The sequence below is a fragment of the Fusarium musae genome, chromosome 8 (genome assembly GCF_019915245.1).
Source record: "Fusarium musae strain F31 chromosome 8, whole genome shotgun sequence".
NCBI classification, from domain to species: Eukaryota; Fungi; Ascomycota; class Sordariomycetes; order Hypocreales; family Nectriaceae; genus Fusarium; species Fusarium musae.
Genome location: NC_058394.1, coordinates 2,327,199 through 2,344,537, shown reverse-complemented (window position 1 = coordinate 2,344,537; position 17,339 = coordinate 2,327,199). Strand labels below are relative to the sequence as shown.

At 48.3% G+C, this 17,339-nt stretch overlaps 4 protein-coding genes and 1 non-coding gene across 5 annotated transcripts; 3 read left to right on the top strand and 2 right to left on the bottom strand.

Moving 5' to 3' along the window:
- Positions 1 to 168: 168 nt before the first annotated feature.
- J7337_011003 (uncharacterized protein) lies at positions 169 to 1,143 on the top strand (the record flags this gene model as incomplete). The annotated part of the gene is made up of 1 exon (XM_044828554.1): positions 169 to 1,143. One exon carries the CDS (start codon positions 169 to 171, stop codon positions 1,141 to 1,143), a length of 975 nt encoding a protein of 324 aa, XP_044677108.1.
- A 448-nt stretch (positions 1,144 to 1,591) lies between these two features.
- J7337_011002 lies at positions 1,592 to 1,686 on the top strand. Its single transcript has one exon. It is a non-coding gene; the product is annotated as a tRNA-Ile (tRNA).
- A 702-nt stretch (positions 1,687 to 2,388) lies between these two features.
- Positions 2,389 to 4,678, bottom strand: J7337_011001 (uncharacterized protein; the record flags this gene model as incomplete). The annotated part of the gene is made up of 4 exons (XM_044828553.1): positions 2,389 to 4,002; positions 4,052 to 4,517; positions 4,579 to 4,592; positions 4,670 to 4,678. 4 exons carry the CDS (start codon positions 4,676 to 4,678, stop codon positions 2,389 to 2,391), a joined length of 2,103 nt encoding a protein of 700 aa, XP_044677107.1.
- A 341-nt stretch (positions 4,679 to 5,019) lies between these two features.
- On the top strand, positions 5,020 to 6,374 carry J7337_011000 (uncharacterized protein; the record flags this gene model as incomplete). The annotated part of the gene is made up of 2 exons (XM_044828552.1): positions 5,020 to 5,364; positions 5,415 to 6,374. 2 exons carry the CDS (start codon positions 5,020 to 5,022, stop codon positions 6,372 to 6,374), a joined length of 1,305 nt encoding a protein of 434 aa, XP_044677106.1.
- Positions 6,375 to 14,457: 8,083 nt separating this feature from the next.
- On the bottom strand, positions 14,458 to 15,531 carry J7337_010999 (uncharacterized protein; the record flags this gene model as incomplete). Its single annotated transcript, XM_044828551.1, has 1 exon — positions 14,458 to 15,531. The coding sequence occupies one exon, from the start codon at positions 15,529 to 15,531 to the stop codon at positions 14,458 to 14,460; it is 1,074 nt and encodes a 357-aa protein (XP_044677105.1).
- Positions 15,532 to 17,339: the final 1,808 nt, after the last annotated feature.

Sequence of the window (17,339 nt, the reverse complement as noted above, 5' to 3'; positions counted from 1 at the left end):
CAGCTGAGGCAAAGATGGCTTTATAAACCCCCATCCCCTTCTGCCTTCTAGACTCTCCTTCTTCTCATCCCATCCACGACAAGACCACTCTCGTTTACAGTCCAACTTTTTCGTGCTCAATAAACACTTACACTCGCTTAAGCTTATTCCAGCACCAAAACCGTCAAAATGGGTTTCATCAAGTCTGCCTCCATCGCCAGCGTCCTCGTCGGCGCTGCCACCGCCTCTCCCTACTATGCTCCCCCCTCCAACGAGACCGTCAAGTACACCACTGAGGTCGTCACTCACCTGACCACTTACTGCCCCGAGGCCACCACCCTCACCTACGGCGAGAAGACCTACACCATCACTGAGGCCACCACCCTCACCATCGAGGACTGCTCTTGCACCATCACCAAGCCCGTTGCTACCGGCACTGGCTATGCTCCTCCTCCCAAGCCCACTCACGCCAAGGACTGCGCTGAGATGTGCTCTGACAAGTACGATGACTGCCGTGTTGCCCCCAACGCCAACATGGCTACCTGCGCTGCTGAGTACGCTGCCTGCTTGAACTACAACCCCTGGGAGAGCGGCAAGTTCGTCAAGCCTACCTCTTGCCACGCTGGTGGAAAGCCCACTGCTGTCTACACCACTGAGGTCGTCACCGCTGTCACCACCTACTGCCCTGAGGCTACCACCCTCACCTACGGCAACAAGACCATCCCCGTCACTGCTCCCGGCACTGTCACCGTCCCTAACTGCCACTTCACCACCACCAAGCCCATTGTTCCTACCGGCTACACTCCCCCCCAGCCTTCCACCCCCGCTGAGAACAAGGGCTGTGCTGAGAAGTGCTCCGACGCCTACAACAAGTGCCGCACTGCTCCTGACGCCAACATGTCTTACTGCGCTGCTACCTACTCTGAGTGCCTTGGCTACTCTCCCTTCAACGGTGAGGGTTCTCTCGTCACCCCCACTGCCTGCTCTGTCGCTCCCGTTGCCACCAAGCCTGTTGCTACCGCTCCCGCCTACAACCCCCCTGCCGGTACCAAGCCCGCTGGTGCTCCTCCTGCTACTACTCCCACTCACGTCGTCACTGCTGGTGCCGCCCAGGTTGTCCCTGCCGGTATCATTGCCGTCGTTGGTGCTCTTGCCATGCTCTAAATGGTTGATGGTGTGAATTGTTGAGCGGAGGAGGTGGATGGTGGACTTTTAACTTCATCCATATATAATTTGTGCTAGATCTACCGCATATACATTTATAGACAATTGAAACACGATTTGGTGCTTTGAATGTTGATGTTTCCCAGTGATGTCCTGAAATCAGGCCTTGCAGTCCCTTCTATTTGAGTTCTCGAAACCTTCGAGTCACGAAAGCAAGCTTAATCCAATGTACTCCAACCACAACGAAACTTTGCCCGTGAACTGCTGGCTAGGCATCCATATTAACTAGAGTGCCAAGTTGAGAGTTGTATCATCGATATCGGTGCTCGCAACTCCACAACCAACACAGATCTGTGAGATCAGCAAGATCAGCTACGTCCGCCTCGTCTCAACTCCACAGCAAGATTGTGTACTCTGGTGAGACATTGTCCACCAATCAAAACTGGTGGCTTCCGTAGCTCAGTTGGTTAGAGCGTCGTACTAATACTTCAACCCGAGTATCCGGTAATGCGAAGGTCTCAGGTTCAAGCCCTGGCGGGAGCAATCCCAACGCCATCCAGTTCTTATTTTTGCCATCCGAGATGTCTTGAATTGGAGTTTTGTTGGAAATGGATAAACCAGAGTCACTGGAGTTGAGGTTTTGGAGCAGTCACACGCAATTGGACCAACTGAGAGAAGAGTGGGGCACTTCGTTTATGCAACTTCACTGTGAACTGACAGACACAATGAGCAGCATTTGACTGGAGGCATATGAGTAAAAAAATAATACCTATTGCTTGGAGAGGGAGTCAATCAATTGAAGTATATTCGAGGCTCGTTTTAATGAAGCCAATCGGATCTGTCTCGCCGAAACCACTCTTGGGATGACGTGCACTAGGTAATTGCATAAAACTCACTTCTGTGGGGTCAATTGCATAAAATATCAACGTCCATCATCCGATAAAACCGCACATGCAACTCATTCTCTCAAACTGACATAAATCTGTGTCGTTTCTTTAAATTGTCTAGACAATCCCATGTAGAACATCATCCAGCGCCGTTGCGGAAAAACACTCAGCCCGATGGCTTGCGTGGGGTATACTGAAAATCACTTTACTCTCAAGTCTCACATGATCCACCATCGTGTACTCTTCCAGGACATCACGTCTTCGGTCAAATACAATATGTGCTCAAAAGAGGTCAGAATATCCATGCCATTGGGTCTGAGACTCCATCATCAAGAAAATCGTCAACCATCTGTCAATGTTAGCCGTGATCGAATATCTCGGGCAATGCTCTTACCAGAGAATCCCAATCATTCATAAAGCTAAGATCAATCTCCTGTAAATCCTGAGTCTCTGTACCTTCAGGCTGTAACTGAGCCAGAAACGATTCAAACACTACCAACGCATCCTGCATCGCCTCTTCACCAGCTTTCATAATGAGCTCAACGATTTCGGCTTCGGATAAGTGTCGCATGATGCCCATGATCTGTGCCATCAATATCGACAGCATGAGGTAGCCCTTAATATTGGTCTCGCCTGCTTCAATGGTTCGTAGGTTCCAAGATTTCGAGTCCTCCATAACCTCCAATAAGTCTGGCCGTACTGGTGTCAAGGAAAAGCCGTCGTCCTCTTGGACTGTACTCCTCAGTTCGAGGACGAGTATAATACTGGACTGCCATGCCGAGAGTCGAAAGAACCCGGAGCTACATATGACGAGACGAGTGAATTGTTGCTTGGCTGAAGAGGCTGCCCCAGAGACATTATCTGCGGAAACAGTGGACCACATTCTGAAAGCTGACTCCATTGTCATCTTTCGTGAGAAGGCGTAGCTCGGTTCTTGTAAAGAGAGCCCATAGTAAGGAAAGTGAAGTGCGCAGAGATACCGACGCATAATGAAGTCACCTACAGTCAGCTCAAACTCTGTTGGCGAATTCTGGCTCTTCTTGCAGTCCTTCAACATCCGATTGGCTTCCTTGTATGAAGCCTTTAGTTCTGCATCAAGACGCAGCGTCTCTTGATACGAGTCCCCAGACTTGAGGTCATTGAGCAACTTGACAACTTTGAGGCGAGTCGCAAATGTCAATCGCAATGCCCTCGCCGTCGAAACTTGGGTGAAGACATTATTCGGTCTGGAAGTCGCACCATTGACCATGATTTCGTCATCGTCAAAATTCCCAGGCGGCTCAGTGTCGAACTCTTCTTCTGTAATCATTGGCGGCCCGCCAGATGAGAGACTTGACTGAAGGCAGAGCTCCAGTATCGTGCTCCACAGTCTTCGTCGCATCTCACAAGCCATTGTCGTAGGTTTGGATAAAAGAGCGGGATCTCTGTGCAGACCCATTGATACGGCGGTTCTCAGGAGTGAACCGCATGCGATCCAGGACGATTCTCCTCCCACGGAGACCATTTCCCGGGCAAGAATAAGCAGGATATTCGTTTGGAGAAATTGAATACCAAGTCTTGACTTGAACTCTGGCTCTGATATCCACGTCTGAACTTCGTATATCCATCGAACGGCGGAAGTTCGCAGCGAGAAATTGTCATCGTAGGTCGTTGCGCCCAGCGCAAGCACCAGTTTGAGCTGGGCCATGAAGTCCCTATCTGACGTAGCATCAGAGGTCCACAGAGCATCATACTTGTTCCTAAATGTCGGTATGTGAAGTATACGATACACCTTCTCTATACTTTCCAGGTAACACTCGACGAGACTGTCGCAGAGAGTTTTGGATGCCAGTTCCGTGGTGAGCGGTGTCGGCCATGCTGGCGCACGCAGTGCTTTGATGCGCTTCGCCATAGTCTTGCACTTCTGGACTTTGATGATGAGACCGGATGTCTCAGTCGCGTACTGGTCAATTGCTTCAATAATGTATCGGAGCTACTGTCTGTCAGCATCTGCGAGTGCAAATTGAAGTATCGCGCCTTACCAATGGTAAACCACAGACAAAATGGCTTCGCCCGAAGAACCGAGACTTGTGAGAGATGGCTCGAGGTGTTGCTAGTGCGCCAACATGTTGTCTTTGAGAGTGCAGGTGAAACGTTCCGCCCAATCTTGAGGTTGAGGTTTCGAGTGTCGAAGCTGGCGTTGAGACATAGGATTGCAACGGTGTTGAAGTCTTTGATGATAATTGACTCTCGAGTTGACGCACTCTGTTTCGCAGCATGTCGAGTTCCTGAACAGACGATTGACTGACCGGCGTCGGCGCACCTGTCGAAGAACTCGCTGCTCCTGTGCTCACACCAGGTAACCCAGAGTTTGCGCTTGCGACAAGATCTTCGGGTGTTGGTAATGAGAGGAACGTATTGAAGTCTCCCGCGATTTCAGCGACATGATCTTGACTTGCTGTGCTTCTTTCTGCTGGAGGTGGATTCTCGTAGACGCACTCGCCCTTTCTTGCGCGCATGCAATTGCTACATGGCGACCCGCGATTACAGCGCATCTTGCGCTTCCGACAAAGATTGCATGACCTAAGAGAATATTAGCCATACCCCGTAATTCAATCGGAGGTGGAATTGTACACAGCTGGTCTTCGTCGGCGACGCACAGGTTCCATTTTCGCGGTATTTGCTGATGTTTACTTGAGAGGGAGTTGGATGCGGAGAATTGTGTAATTGAAGTGGTACGAAATGCGCTTTTGGTGCTTATGGTTCTCCATTTACCGGGTCAAAGTCTAACTCCGAATCCGACCCCGTCTCCGTTAGATCACTATTGGTCAATCCTCTGCTCAGCATGATAGGAACTAGGAGGTGACTCGACTCATTGACTGTCCTGCTCAACATAAAAGGAGTAAACGACCTGGAACTACTGCTAAGGAATCTTTCAAGCCATCAAATTATTCATTCAAGAGTATCGTACCCAGACACCACTTCAACCTTATTTTCGCTGTCCCTCATCATGGCCGATCAGGATAACTTCATAAAGCTTCAGGACCAGGCACTCTCTGATTCCGGCAATAATATGGACCAAGAGGAAAAGGCAGTGTCGGGTGGCCCTGTTGATCTCTCGCCTGCACCAGATGGAGGTCTCCAAGCATGGCTAGTAGCAGCTGGATCAGCCTGCATCTTCTTCTCATGTCTCGGTTTCGCCAACTCCTTCGGTGTTCTTCAAGAATACTACATGACCCATCAACTTCAAGGACATTCAGAAGATGCGATCGCTTGGATTGGGTCCATCTCCACCTTCATCCAATTCGCTGTCGGAGCTTTGAGTGGTCCCATGTTTGATCGTTATGGTTCTTGGGTACGTTTTTCCAACGTATCGTGAGATGATTGAGGCTAACTGTGTCATAGGTCCTTCGCCCAGCCGCCGTTACGTACGTGTTCGCGACCATGATGACGAGTTTATGCACCGAATATTGGCAGTTCATGCTTGCTCAAGGTATCCTGATGGGCACTGCAATGGCTTTCCTCCAAATCCCCGCTTTCGCTGCCGTTTCCCAATACTTTGACAAGAAAAGAGCTGCTGCTTTTGGAATAGCCGTATCAGGCTCCTCTATCGGCGGAGTTGTCTTCCCAATCGCCTTGTCAAAGATGTTGAATGACTCTTCTCTTGGTTTTGGCTGGTCCATCCGCATCATGGGCTTTGTCATGATACCTCTCATGTCCTTTTCATGCATGGCGGTCAGACCCCGTTTGCCCAGCAGAAAGACTTCGTTCTTCCTTATTGAGCCTTTCAAAGATCCTTTGTACTTGCTTGTCATTGGGTCACTGTTCTTTCTCTTCATCGGCATGTTTGCTCCCCTCTTCTTCATCCCGACTTATGCAGTCTCACGAGGTGTCAGCCCCACGTTGGCGTCATATCTACTCGCCATTACGAACGCTGCGTCAACCTTTGGCCGCATCATCCCGGGAGTACTGGCAGACAAATATGGTCGCCTGAACATGTATTCCCTCGGAGGACTGTGCACGGGAGTTGTCATTCTCTGCATGAATGAAGCAAAGACCACAGCGGCCTTGGTGGTTTATGCTCTCGTATTTGGCTTTTGCTCTGGAACAATCATCTCCGGCGTGTCAGCAGCCTTCACACTCGTGTCAAAGGATGCGAGAAACAACGGTACTTATATGGGAATGGGACTGGCTATGAGCTCTTTTGCAGCTTTGATCGGTCCGCCTGTCAACGGTGTTCTTGTGAGCAAGTATGGAGGTTTCTTTCAGGTTTCTGTCTTCAGTGGTGTTGTGTGCCTGTTTGGTGGATGTCTTGCTACTGTGGCCAAGATGTGGACAGAGAAGGGGATATTTGGTCGCATCTGAGCTAGCTCTGATATCATTGTGGCATGATCATTTAGGGATACCTGTGATTTCACAAACTGTATTATATTCTACATAACACTATTATTAGTATATTTGCAAGTTACATCAATCCCCGTTCTGATTTGGAGTCACTCCTGTATCATGGTGGACGATTCTCGTACGTCACCAAGCGTCAAGGAGCCCCCAGGTTGTGGTGAGATAGCATCCTCGGCTATTAAGGGAGATCATCATGAAGACAGTACAGAAGTCTTTATCGGGATCGGCTACACCTTTTTGAACACACTGGCACTGTCATTCTTTCCAACATCTGACCTAGTGAAGCTGACACATGCCGTCTATTCTCCAAGACTAAGCGGTGATGACCTCGCCATCTGCAGAATGGCGGGGACACAGTACCGTGAGTACGGATTGAGACCATGGAGATAGTGCTGGAGAACGGGATATGGGTCGTGGCTAGTACGCTTCCTACATATCTTATCATGCGCGTGGGGAGGCTCCGACATGCATTCTGTAAGATCTGCCGAGGTGATCGAGAGGCTGACGAGTTGTGTGGTGAGACCCAGCATTTCTGCCATATCTGCTTCGCCTCAGCTCTCGTTTGCAGTTGCAGATTGATCTCGACAATCGCCAAGATGGGCTGCGACAGCATTTGCATCACCCATGATGTCCGAAGGCTGCTCTGGATATTGGCCGACAGACATTTTATAAGTCAAGGAAGGAATCTGTAAATAATGTGTTCTTGCTGTGGGCTTGCTCCAGATGCACTTATTCCGTCACAAAGTACGATTTCTAACCCAGGGTCGTGAGCGCCGGACAAGATCATCTCACAACAGATACGCCTTCTTCTACTCTAGCAAATTGAATTGTAGTTAAATGGCAGGAAACTCGTGATCGGCGGGACACGTTTCCAGAAGTTCTTCAAGATGCCTGTCGACTGGTAAAGGAGAAGTCATAAACGGCTTGAGGATATGACGAAAACATGGCACAGAGAGTTGCTGAATTAGGCTTTAGAGTGACGGTGTAATGCCGAGGTGGCTAGAAAGGATGTGCTGTGGCTATTCTAGGGAGCATTGACCTTTTTTGCAAAGACTAATATAATATGGGAACCGAAAGCTATCCATACTCCCCGTGAAGACTGCAGGGGCATACAGAATAGACGAGAATCAAGGTCTATGGTGACTGGCTTTATCGTCGACAGCCGGGAGGGTATCATACATGAAAGAGCGAGAGCACCATAATAAGGTTTCCTTTCCCATGTACTTGCATACAGTATGCCCGCGAGACCTGCGATGGGCCAACAGGCTGCTGCATCAAGATGAGGGGCGAAATGAGGCGAACGGAATTCAAGAGCCACAGACATCGAAGTGCGGCCGGCCGACAATTGATTGGCAGCTATAGACATTTAGCAAAATGTAAGACATGACCTTTTGATCTGTTTGCATGTAAAGCGGGAACTCGGGATGGCGTCTGAACGAACAAAAGTCGAAGGGATTATGCTACCAGAGGAGCTGCTGTATTGACATGGATGCCGATGATATTCACGACCTGGGCGTGCTCGCCTTGGACTTGCTTTTGAAGGCACGAAATAAGAGGAGATAAGAGTCCAGAATGATTGTACGAAACCCTCGGTTAGTTGAATGAAGAGGCGTATTGCTGGAGGACTTTACGGCGAGCCTGATGTTAATGACCAGCATAATTCTGTCATGCATTTTCCCTTCCAACTTTACTCCTCCTCTTCCTTCTCTTCTTACTCCTCCCCTTCTGACGTTTCTCTTCCCCTTATTATCGTCATTCCATGCACCCAGCCTCACTATACCATATTATAATGAATCTTTCCTTCTCGACATACGTTAGCATCCAGTTTTTAACATAGGATTGGAACATACTGACAAAAAAGACTTCACTCCTCCTTCTACTTCTCCTCCTTCTCTTCCACCTTCAGCCGCTTGGCGGCACGCTCCTGCAGGGCCGCTTGCAGGGACTCCTGTTCAACGTCAGTGAGTTCATACATATGGCAGGCTGTTTGGACTTACAGCAATCGCCGTTTCGGCGACGAGTACTTCGGGAAGTTGCTAAAGCTCATCAGCTCTCTGCGATTTAGTGTATATTCTGATTGTGCACTTACATCCTGCTTCTCGGTCCGCGTCGGCCCAATTCCTGCGAGAATGTGTCAAAACTGACAGCCAGGTTCAGACGAGACCATGACGACTTTAGGCCTAAATATTCTAAAGTTTAGGCACGCCTTTGTCAAACTTTGCAGAGTTTAGGGCCGCGGTGGGGTCGCATACCGTTGGCTTGGGACTCTCACTCTTGGAATGACTAGGCAGTGTTGCAACCTTTGAAGCTTGAAATAACTCTGCCGTCGGAGCGGTCATTGGCTGCTGCTGCTGCTGCTGCGGCTATTGTTGTTGCTGTTGCTGCTGCCCCGAAGGGCGACGGGAGGTGTTGGACGACTAATCGCACATGTAAGTCAGACGCTCAAAGGTCGACAGGCTGATGGCTGTACTTACGTTTGAGAAGTTTCGCTGTCACACAAGTTAGTCGCTTGGTCCAAGAGTGTCAAAGAATGAACTTACTCGGCCACGCCCGTGGCCGAAGCCACCCCGGGCGGGCTGCTGGTTGTTTTCGTTCTAACAAACCCGTCAGCATTTCTTGAGTATCCAGTAAAGATTTCGATTCATTTCCGAAATGCTGTTCACTGGACTTGACGTCATTCAAGCATATCGACAATGGTGTGTTGGGATATGTTTTGGAGGGGCCGTGAGCGTGGTTGCCGGTCGGACTCTTGGGAAGAAAAGCGGGCGATCTCGCAACAAAGGGACCGCATGGGTTCTGATATGATTGAAAGTGCGTTCGATGATTGGTGGGACACTGGGTCATGGGTTTGGGGGATACGGTCGATGGGTTCTTACGTTGGAGAAATAGCGCTTGTTGGTGTTCTAAGAAGGTCAGCGTGGCTGCAACTCATAGGTTTAAAGGCAAACTTACGCGAGCCATTGTTGAGAGTTGTTCTAAAAACCCAGATAGTTAGAATACTTCTCAAATACACAGTTTGGGGAACTGTTGTAGCTGGAACAGGGAACACTTACGAAAAAAGAAGAAAGAGAGTGGTCTGCAGTAGCGATAGGAACATCAATATCAACAATAAACAATCCCAAATCGAAGTCATACATACGGTGGACAGTTGTAGCACTAGAGAGGACAGGGGTCAGCAAACAACTCGTCATCAACGTTTGAGAGGGCATCAAAACTTACCAAAAGAAGACGTTGACAGCTAAAAGAAGAGAGAAGTAGTCAGCATCAGTTTGAAAGCGGTTGAACTTCGATGCTGGGAATGGGCAGACTCACAACGAGTTTCGATGGGCTTGAAGACGGAATGTAAGCAAACAGTCCATCATCAACGTTTGGAAAGGCATCAGAACTTACCAAAAGTGACTGTGTGACGCTAAAAAGAGATCAAAATAGTCAGCATTAATTTGGCAATAATAATGTTTCGATGGTGGGAATGGGCACACTCACCGCAGAGTTCCGATGGGCTGCTCATGTATTTATAGTGACAGTTCGTTCGCGCACTGCGGCAAAGAAAGTCTCAACCCAAGGGGCACAAACTTGAAAGAATAAGGATGTTCACCTTGTTTTGGGTATTGCCATAAGGCACGCGATGGGTATTGGCGCTCGGCCGAGTTGTTTGGGCGCTTTGGAGATGCTTGAAGATGGTGTCTTGACGGGGCGCGTTGCTGAACAAGAGTTGTTGATGGGGCAAGGAAAGGCGATTGATGATAATGGGGAGAAATGAATCAAGCCGCGATCAAGGCAGTTGAAGCTTCTGTCGTTTGGGTCGAACGGGATGAGTCAGGAACAAGCTGAACTTGCCGACTGGCAGTGGCGGGCACCTCAACCAGGGCAAGAACTGGACCATTTATTCCGCTCAACCTACGGAAAGGTTTATGATAAAGCTCACCTAAACTTGATGGTGATTTTAGAGGAGTTTAGGCCTAAGCTTTGCACAATTTAGGTCTTTCTCGTCTAAAGTTTCCCCTAAGCTGCCCGGGCTTGTGAAAGATTGCTTTGCCAGCTGTGCTGTGTGGTTTGTGATCCCTGGTTTCCATCTATCGGAACCCGTACAGATGCGTGCTCGCCGCCTTATGATTCTATGGTCTTCTGAAGAGCAGATGGAGACTCTGTACTTGCCGGCCTTTTCTATAGTCTGATCCGACGAGGGGTTCGTGTTGATGAGGAAGTACTAATGTAGCTGGTGCAGAAGGTAGCAATGTTACAGATGGATCTGCACCCTTTGAAAGCAGAATCGCAAATGGTGTTGATCAAATTTGCGGTTGTCCTTGGCAAGCAAACTCATACAGACCAAGTGGTCAACTCAGTCTTCATCTGAAGCTGTCTACCACTGCTGTGAATCTTCTATGGATATTTTTCTTTATGGGTCGTCGGCAGGCAACTCATGCGGTCCAGAAATGTTGAGTTAATACTTCGTAATACTATTGCAAACCTCATCCTCCAACGGTTCGACACGGTGGGACCACCCACTCAGTGATTGCTGAAGTATTCCGATTGGGAGAAATAATGATCTCACACGGGCGCTGTGAGAAGCAGACAATGGGAAGAACCATGCACGGTAAGCTCACGTAGTTAGCTTAGATTGACACCGAGGTTAACAATAAGCTAGACCACGTTTTGTGACTTGATCAATCAACCTTAGGCATAAATATAGATACAACACTATTGAATTTGATCGAGTGGTCCTCCAGACCTTTCCCTCCATCTCGTAACAGCGAAATGATGAACTAACTATTACAGGCTCTCTAGGCTGGAGTTTCTCTCTGTTCTTACACCAAATGGAACTTTCCTCCGTAACGAGATCGTGAGACACGTGCGTGAGTAACACAATTCAATTCCTCAGCCAAGCCACCAAATCTGGCACCTGTGAGTGCTCAACTGTACTTGATTGAGAAAATGGAGGGTAGTGGACGCTGGTTGTCCCGCCTCACAATAACGTTGAGAAGCTTTTCCGGATAGATGTAGGAGAAACGCTGCCCGCGATGGTAGATACTCTTGGACGCAATCCTGGCCAGCTTTCTGCCTATCAGTCCGCCAAGTTGGCGGAGAAACCGAGACAAAAGGCTGGCGGGCCCAATGAACGAGATAGTATATTGCACGTATTCGTGATCGCAATTAACGTATACTGGGTTATCCCCAGTTGTGATATCATCAGCACCGTACCATAAACTGTGCTTGTCAACGAGTATGAGCTTATGCCCGTAAGATGGGTCATGCGGGCCACGCGCATGGTCCATTAAGATTCGGATTAGAAATTGCAAGGGCGGGGGATAGTCTGCAATGCAGTTGTTCCGAGTCAAGCTCTCGATCATCGAACTCCAGGAGGGATCAAACTCAAGGGCCATTCTGCCAACGCAACTGCCAATGCAGTAGTCCCAGGGTATCTCCTGTATGGACTTCGCTGGGGTATCAAGCGGTTCCCAGTCCTTCAACAGTGGATCCCATAGCTCCGCAGTGATGCAAAGTATATCGACCCTGATATCAACTATTTGATGCTAGGGTTCGTAGTCACCTTTCGTATGTGTGAATTTATGTCGATCGGCATCTGGATCCAAGGGAAAACATACAATATCACCAACAATCTCATATTTGGCCTTTTCCTGGACATCTGGCCGTCCTTGCTTCCGCCAATGTTTCGTGGCAACATCTCGAGACTCTTTGCAGGCAGTCCAGAGACCTGCATGCCATAAATATGCAGATCTGTTTCTTCGACCAGTCGTTTGCCATTCGCAGTTGAATGGGGGAAGCAGCCGGCGCTTGTTCAACTTTGTATTGTAGACCGAATCGGTCACCGCGCCAGTCAAAACATGCAACTTCCCAGATTTGCTGCCGGATTTCGCAAGGCCAGTTTGGGAATGGGTGGAAAGTGACTTGACTCATGGTGGATCGAGGATGGTTTGGCGTTGATTTACGAGTCTGGTCGGCGAAGGAGAACTTGGAAGATTTTTGTGCTAGGGTTGAAAACTGAGAAAGGGCCTTATTTATATGTAGCATAGTTTAATGGTTTATTGCACAAACTCTGTGTTGGTCAAACCTTGAATCACAAAGGCTCAAGCTTCTGATAGGTGAGTGCTAACCCTACGTGTGTGAGGCGCGTGATATGAGCCATCAGCTGTGGGGACTATCAACTCAAAATAACACTCCTATCAAAGTCGATCCGGGCAGTATACCAGCGACCCAACACAGTTACCCACCAAAGTCACCTTGTAACTCGACTTAGGTTTAAAATCTTGAATCATATTGGGAAGCCAACAAAGCAGTGGTCGAATGAGATTACATGCAGAGAAAAAAATGGTAACTTTGAGTATCTTGCTCAGATATTGTTGATTGCTAACACTAGTTCTACCAACTCTGCTACCATCATCTGTAAGTTGAGGTCCAGGCCCGCCATCCGCTTTGGCCTGGACAGGATGCTACTGACGAACCATTGGAACTTGTTTCTCCCGTCTCAGAACTGGTAGAAGAAAGTCAGTATCGAGGATGTGAGTCCTCAAACGCGACTGGCAAGCCTCTTGTATTCTGCCCATGAACAAGCAATTGAGATCCTCAATAAAGTCGTCCATAGGACTGTCCGGATGTGGAATATGCGTACTAAAGCCCAGAAGATATCCCATCTCCACGTACTCCTGGCCAGAATCGAAGATCCTGCATCCACTATGCCCTTCAGTATCGAATGATTGCCATTCAGATACATCGTCAATCAACATAACCTTCGATTTGCTAAGAGAATAACGGTCGTCGGTTGCGACTTGGAAAAGTAGTCTGATCGCAAAGGCCATTGGGGGAGGGAGGTCACGGAGAACAGTGGCGAAGTAGGTAGTCTCCACGGCCTTTTGCATTTCTTCGGCCCACGATGGGTCAAACTTGACACCAATGTTCAGTGGTTTCTTCAATCGCCTTCGACCTCGAGCATCTTCGGTTTGAAGATATATCGGCTTCCAGGGTCTCAGAAGAGACTCCCATGAATCACTGGTGATGAAGCATATGTCCCGATGGAGGTCTATAACTTGGTCCCGGGGCAAAGATTCGGTTTTCTGGGGGGAAACTACCCTCTTGCAACGCCAATCGCGTAACTCAAAGCGCATGCTGATGTAAAAGCGTTCGAGTTTCTTTACTGTATCATGAGACTCCCTACAAGCAGTCCATAGCCCTACATGCCATATATAGGTATGCCATGTGTAGCCAGATCTGTTGCTATTGCTTGGGTTATTGGTCTTCCGATCGTAGTCCCGAGGCCAGATGTTTCTATTTTCGTCCATATACAGGTAGTGAATGTTCCTACGCCTCTCCCTCAGCTGCTGGCAGGCATATTTCCAGATTTGCTCGCGCAGCTCAAAAGGCAGTAGGGGAAAGGAATGGAATGTGGTGGTGTCCATAATGAGCTTTAGGTGTCAGTTGTTACCGGCGGTTCAAGTGTTGGTTGACGGATAAAGAAAAGATAAGGAGTCGAACCAGAGGTGCTTGTTTGAAGACAGTGGATGACTCTGGGATTATATACGTGAGACTCTCGGGAGTGAGTCAGTATCCCAAAGAAGCTTTCTTCAATGTTGTAAATCATTGAATGGCCGCGTGCGTGATGCATCTATTAGCTTTCTTGAACCTTAAAGTAAAGGTTGATCGGATAATGGTAGCAACTTGAATTGCAAGATTCACAAAGCATTAGTCACCAAAAGCGAGAAGAATGAGATGGCTTTAGGGTTTCTCCATCGACAGTCATGTGGAGATAAAACTTTATTTACGAACCTTGAGTCTCCAAGCATAATCTCCTGAGTACCCATCGCCAACGCTTTACAAGACCAGTACTCTCTTTGAATCCCTAAATCCGCTTTCCATCACATATCCCATGCAGACAATGTCTCAGCAAAACCCAAGCAGAGTGCTCTTTCTTAAGCCCAAGATGCAAAAACAGGGCAAAACACCACAGCTATATAAACTACCATCCCCATCGCACATCTGGCTTTCCTTTTACGGTTTTTCCATGTGGCGAAGTTACTAGGGCAGGCTGTTTCGTCTAAGGCAGAATAGCATTGCATTTTGTAGCCTTGAGCACCACCTCCTTATCACGCCTGGCCACGACCCGCACCAACTTCCGAACAGACAACCCATCTGGCGGAAGCCCGTGATCACCCCAAGCCCAAGGAGATGTCTTTCGTTTCCAGGTCAATCGATGCTTGAGGAGCCGGTCAACCTGGTCCAAGAACCAGAGAATAGGGGCACTTCGGACAAGACGATTTGCGGCCAGAGGATTGCTCGGGTCGATCTTGATATACTCGTGTTCGCAATCGTAATACACCGATGGTTCCTCGGCTTTACTGACTTTCTTCCAGCCAGAGTATCTGTCGATAAGATGTACGACCGACGGTAGACCCATTTGCTGAGTTGCAATTTCGCAAAAGATTCTGATGGCGAAGGCTAAAGTGGGCGATAAGCGGTCTGTCGGTCGATATTTGTCGAGGCCAGCCAGCTCAGACGTCCAGGCTGGGTCAAACTCTACAGCATATTCATAAATCCTATGGTTGCTGCGCCTTAGGAAGAGCTTGAACCGGGCGAGGGGCCTATAGTTGTCCGGAGTAATGCAGAACATGTCCCCAGGGGATGTAGTCATAAGCCAAGGCTCATAGGATTCCAGTTCTCGACCCCACTCATTCCAAATCACATCTGGTCCCTCTTCATTGCCGTAAAGCCACTTCCACAGACCGTCGTTCACCGTCTCTTCCACGTATTCAGGATGGCTTTTGGAGTAGGGGTCGTTGAACCAGTGTTTTCTCATGACCTCACGAGACTCTTTGCATGCCATCCACAGACCGGCGTGCCAGAGGTAGGCAGACCGGTTCGCGGGTTGAGGTTTGTTCCAGCTGCAGTCTAGAGGAATACCATCGCCATTAGTATCGAGGCTCACGTAGTTTATGCCATAGGATCGCTTCCTGGGAGCCTCTGGCATTGGATTTACTGCGTCAAACTTATCCCAGTCCCATGTTGAAGAGTCGTAAACGTTTGCTGTCCAGTTTCTAATTGCTGACTCCCAGATGTGTAGTCGGAGCTCACACGGGAGCTGGGAGAAGAGATGGAAAATTGGGGGGGACATTGTTAGAAGCTTGTCTGTCTTGACACGTGGAAGTGAAAGACCTGGAGCTAAAGTTGGAATGAAGGCGAGATACCGAAACGGCATCTCTGTGTTCCTTAAGTATGCCATTGTTCTGTTACTTTTGTAAGTAAACCTTCACATAAAGTCACACCCATATCTCCCCAATAAGGCCGAGAGTATGTTTCAAGGTTCAGTTAAGAATTACCAAGCTTTCTAATCCATAATAAACACATCATTGATGAAAGTATATCAGGAATGCACACAGGAAACGCACTATTTTCTAAAAATGCTTTCTCAGGCATTTATCCTGAACTTTCCCATTCAGTTCCTGTGGCCGCTCAACGCAAGACCCTATTCGACCCAGGTCTCCGAGGCAAGCTACTGCACAAGTGCCAGGACCAACCTCTCAGAACAACATCTCTGTTCTCTCCCCATCGGAAACTGTGCCCAAATGGCCAAAGGCATGATGGACACTCTCTGAAGTGCAGTTAATAGCTCACTTTTTTTTCCAGCTCCCGCCGGATTTTGCCGTAAAACAATGATAGAAAAGGAGTCCCTTATCACGAATTTCGGCCCAGTCCCACGACTAAAAGGGCCTACATTCTGGAGCTTGTCGTCGAGCAGCCGGTCCAGATGGTCGAAGAACTTGAGAATAGGGCTATGACAAACGATCCGTGCAGAAGATGAGCCAGGCTTCATGCTAATCTCTCTATATTCGCAGTCACAGTCGTAAAATGTGTCAAGACCAAGTTGTGTAGTATCGTCGTTTATCCATTGAGCATTCCTGTCGATAAGCCTGATTCTTGGTGTCTCGGAAGGCCTGACATGTGCCGCATCGAATAAAAGCTGGAGGATAAAGGCCAGCGAAGGCTTGAACTTTTTGATGGGGTAGTAGTTGTCATGCTGTAATAGCTGGGTGTTCCAAAAAAAGGCTGGAATTCGAAGGCGAGGCTTCTGAATTCTCGAAGTACGTCAGAATATCCAATGCGCGTAGCTCGCACTCCCCTGTTTAATGCAACACAAAAAATATCTCGCGAGGGATAGACGATCATTTTCTGTTTCTGTGATTCGATAATCTGTCGCCCTTCCTGAGGAGAAGGTTTTATTAATACGGGCTCGGACAACGTCGCGGACGATCCGAAGCGCCACAAGGCCATGTCCAACGTGGTTGTGCTTAGTAGATAACAGTAGTTAAACTTAGCCTTTCGCTACTATTCATGTTTGATAGCAGCTGCATGGGAGTCCCAGCACGCCGTCCAGAGACTTTTTCCACTTCGTAACCTGACCTTGCTCTCTGAAATTCGTCTTTCACGGTTCTATCCAGTCGAACGGGGCTTGCTGTCCAGTCAAGGCCGATGTAGTGCAAGCCACCGGGAACAGATTCGGGTGAGCGAAATGAAAACTCCCATATCTGCAGCCGGATTTCAGGGGGCAGTTTTGGGAATTTATGGAAGCTTGAGGGTATCGTTGTATGTCGACCTTGGGAAGATAAAAAAGATGGTGAGATTTGACGATGCTTAGTAGAATGAAACAACTCTCTGATATAGGCTTTTGGTTTTACCTTTGTGAGAGGGTTCAAAATCAGGGCTTTGTTTGTGATAAAGCTTAACTTTTGGCCCTCATTGTCACGCGATACTGGTTTGTGTTAGTTTCCGGGGCGTCATTTGTCTGGCTAGGGGAGGAAATAAAACTCAGGACCGTAAGCCTAACTAATAAAAGATTTAGGCAACTTAATACAAATTTAGGTTAAGCTTAGGATACCTTTTATGGAGTTTATTTTATTATATTACCCTAAACTTAGGTCTTGT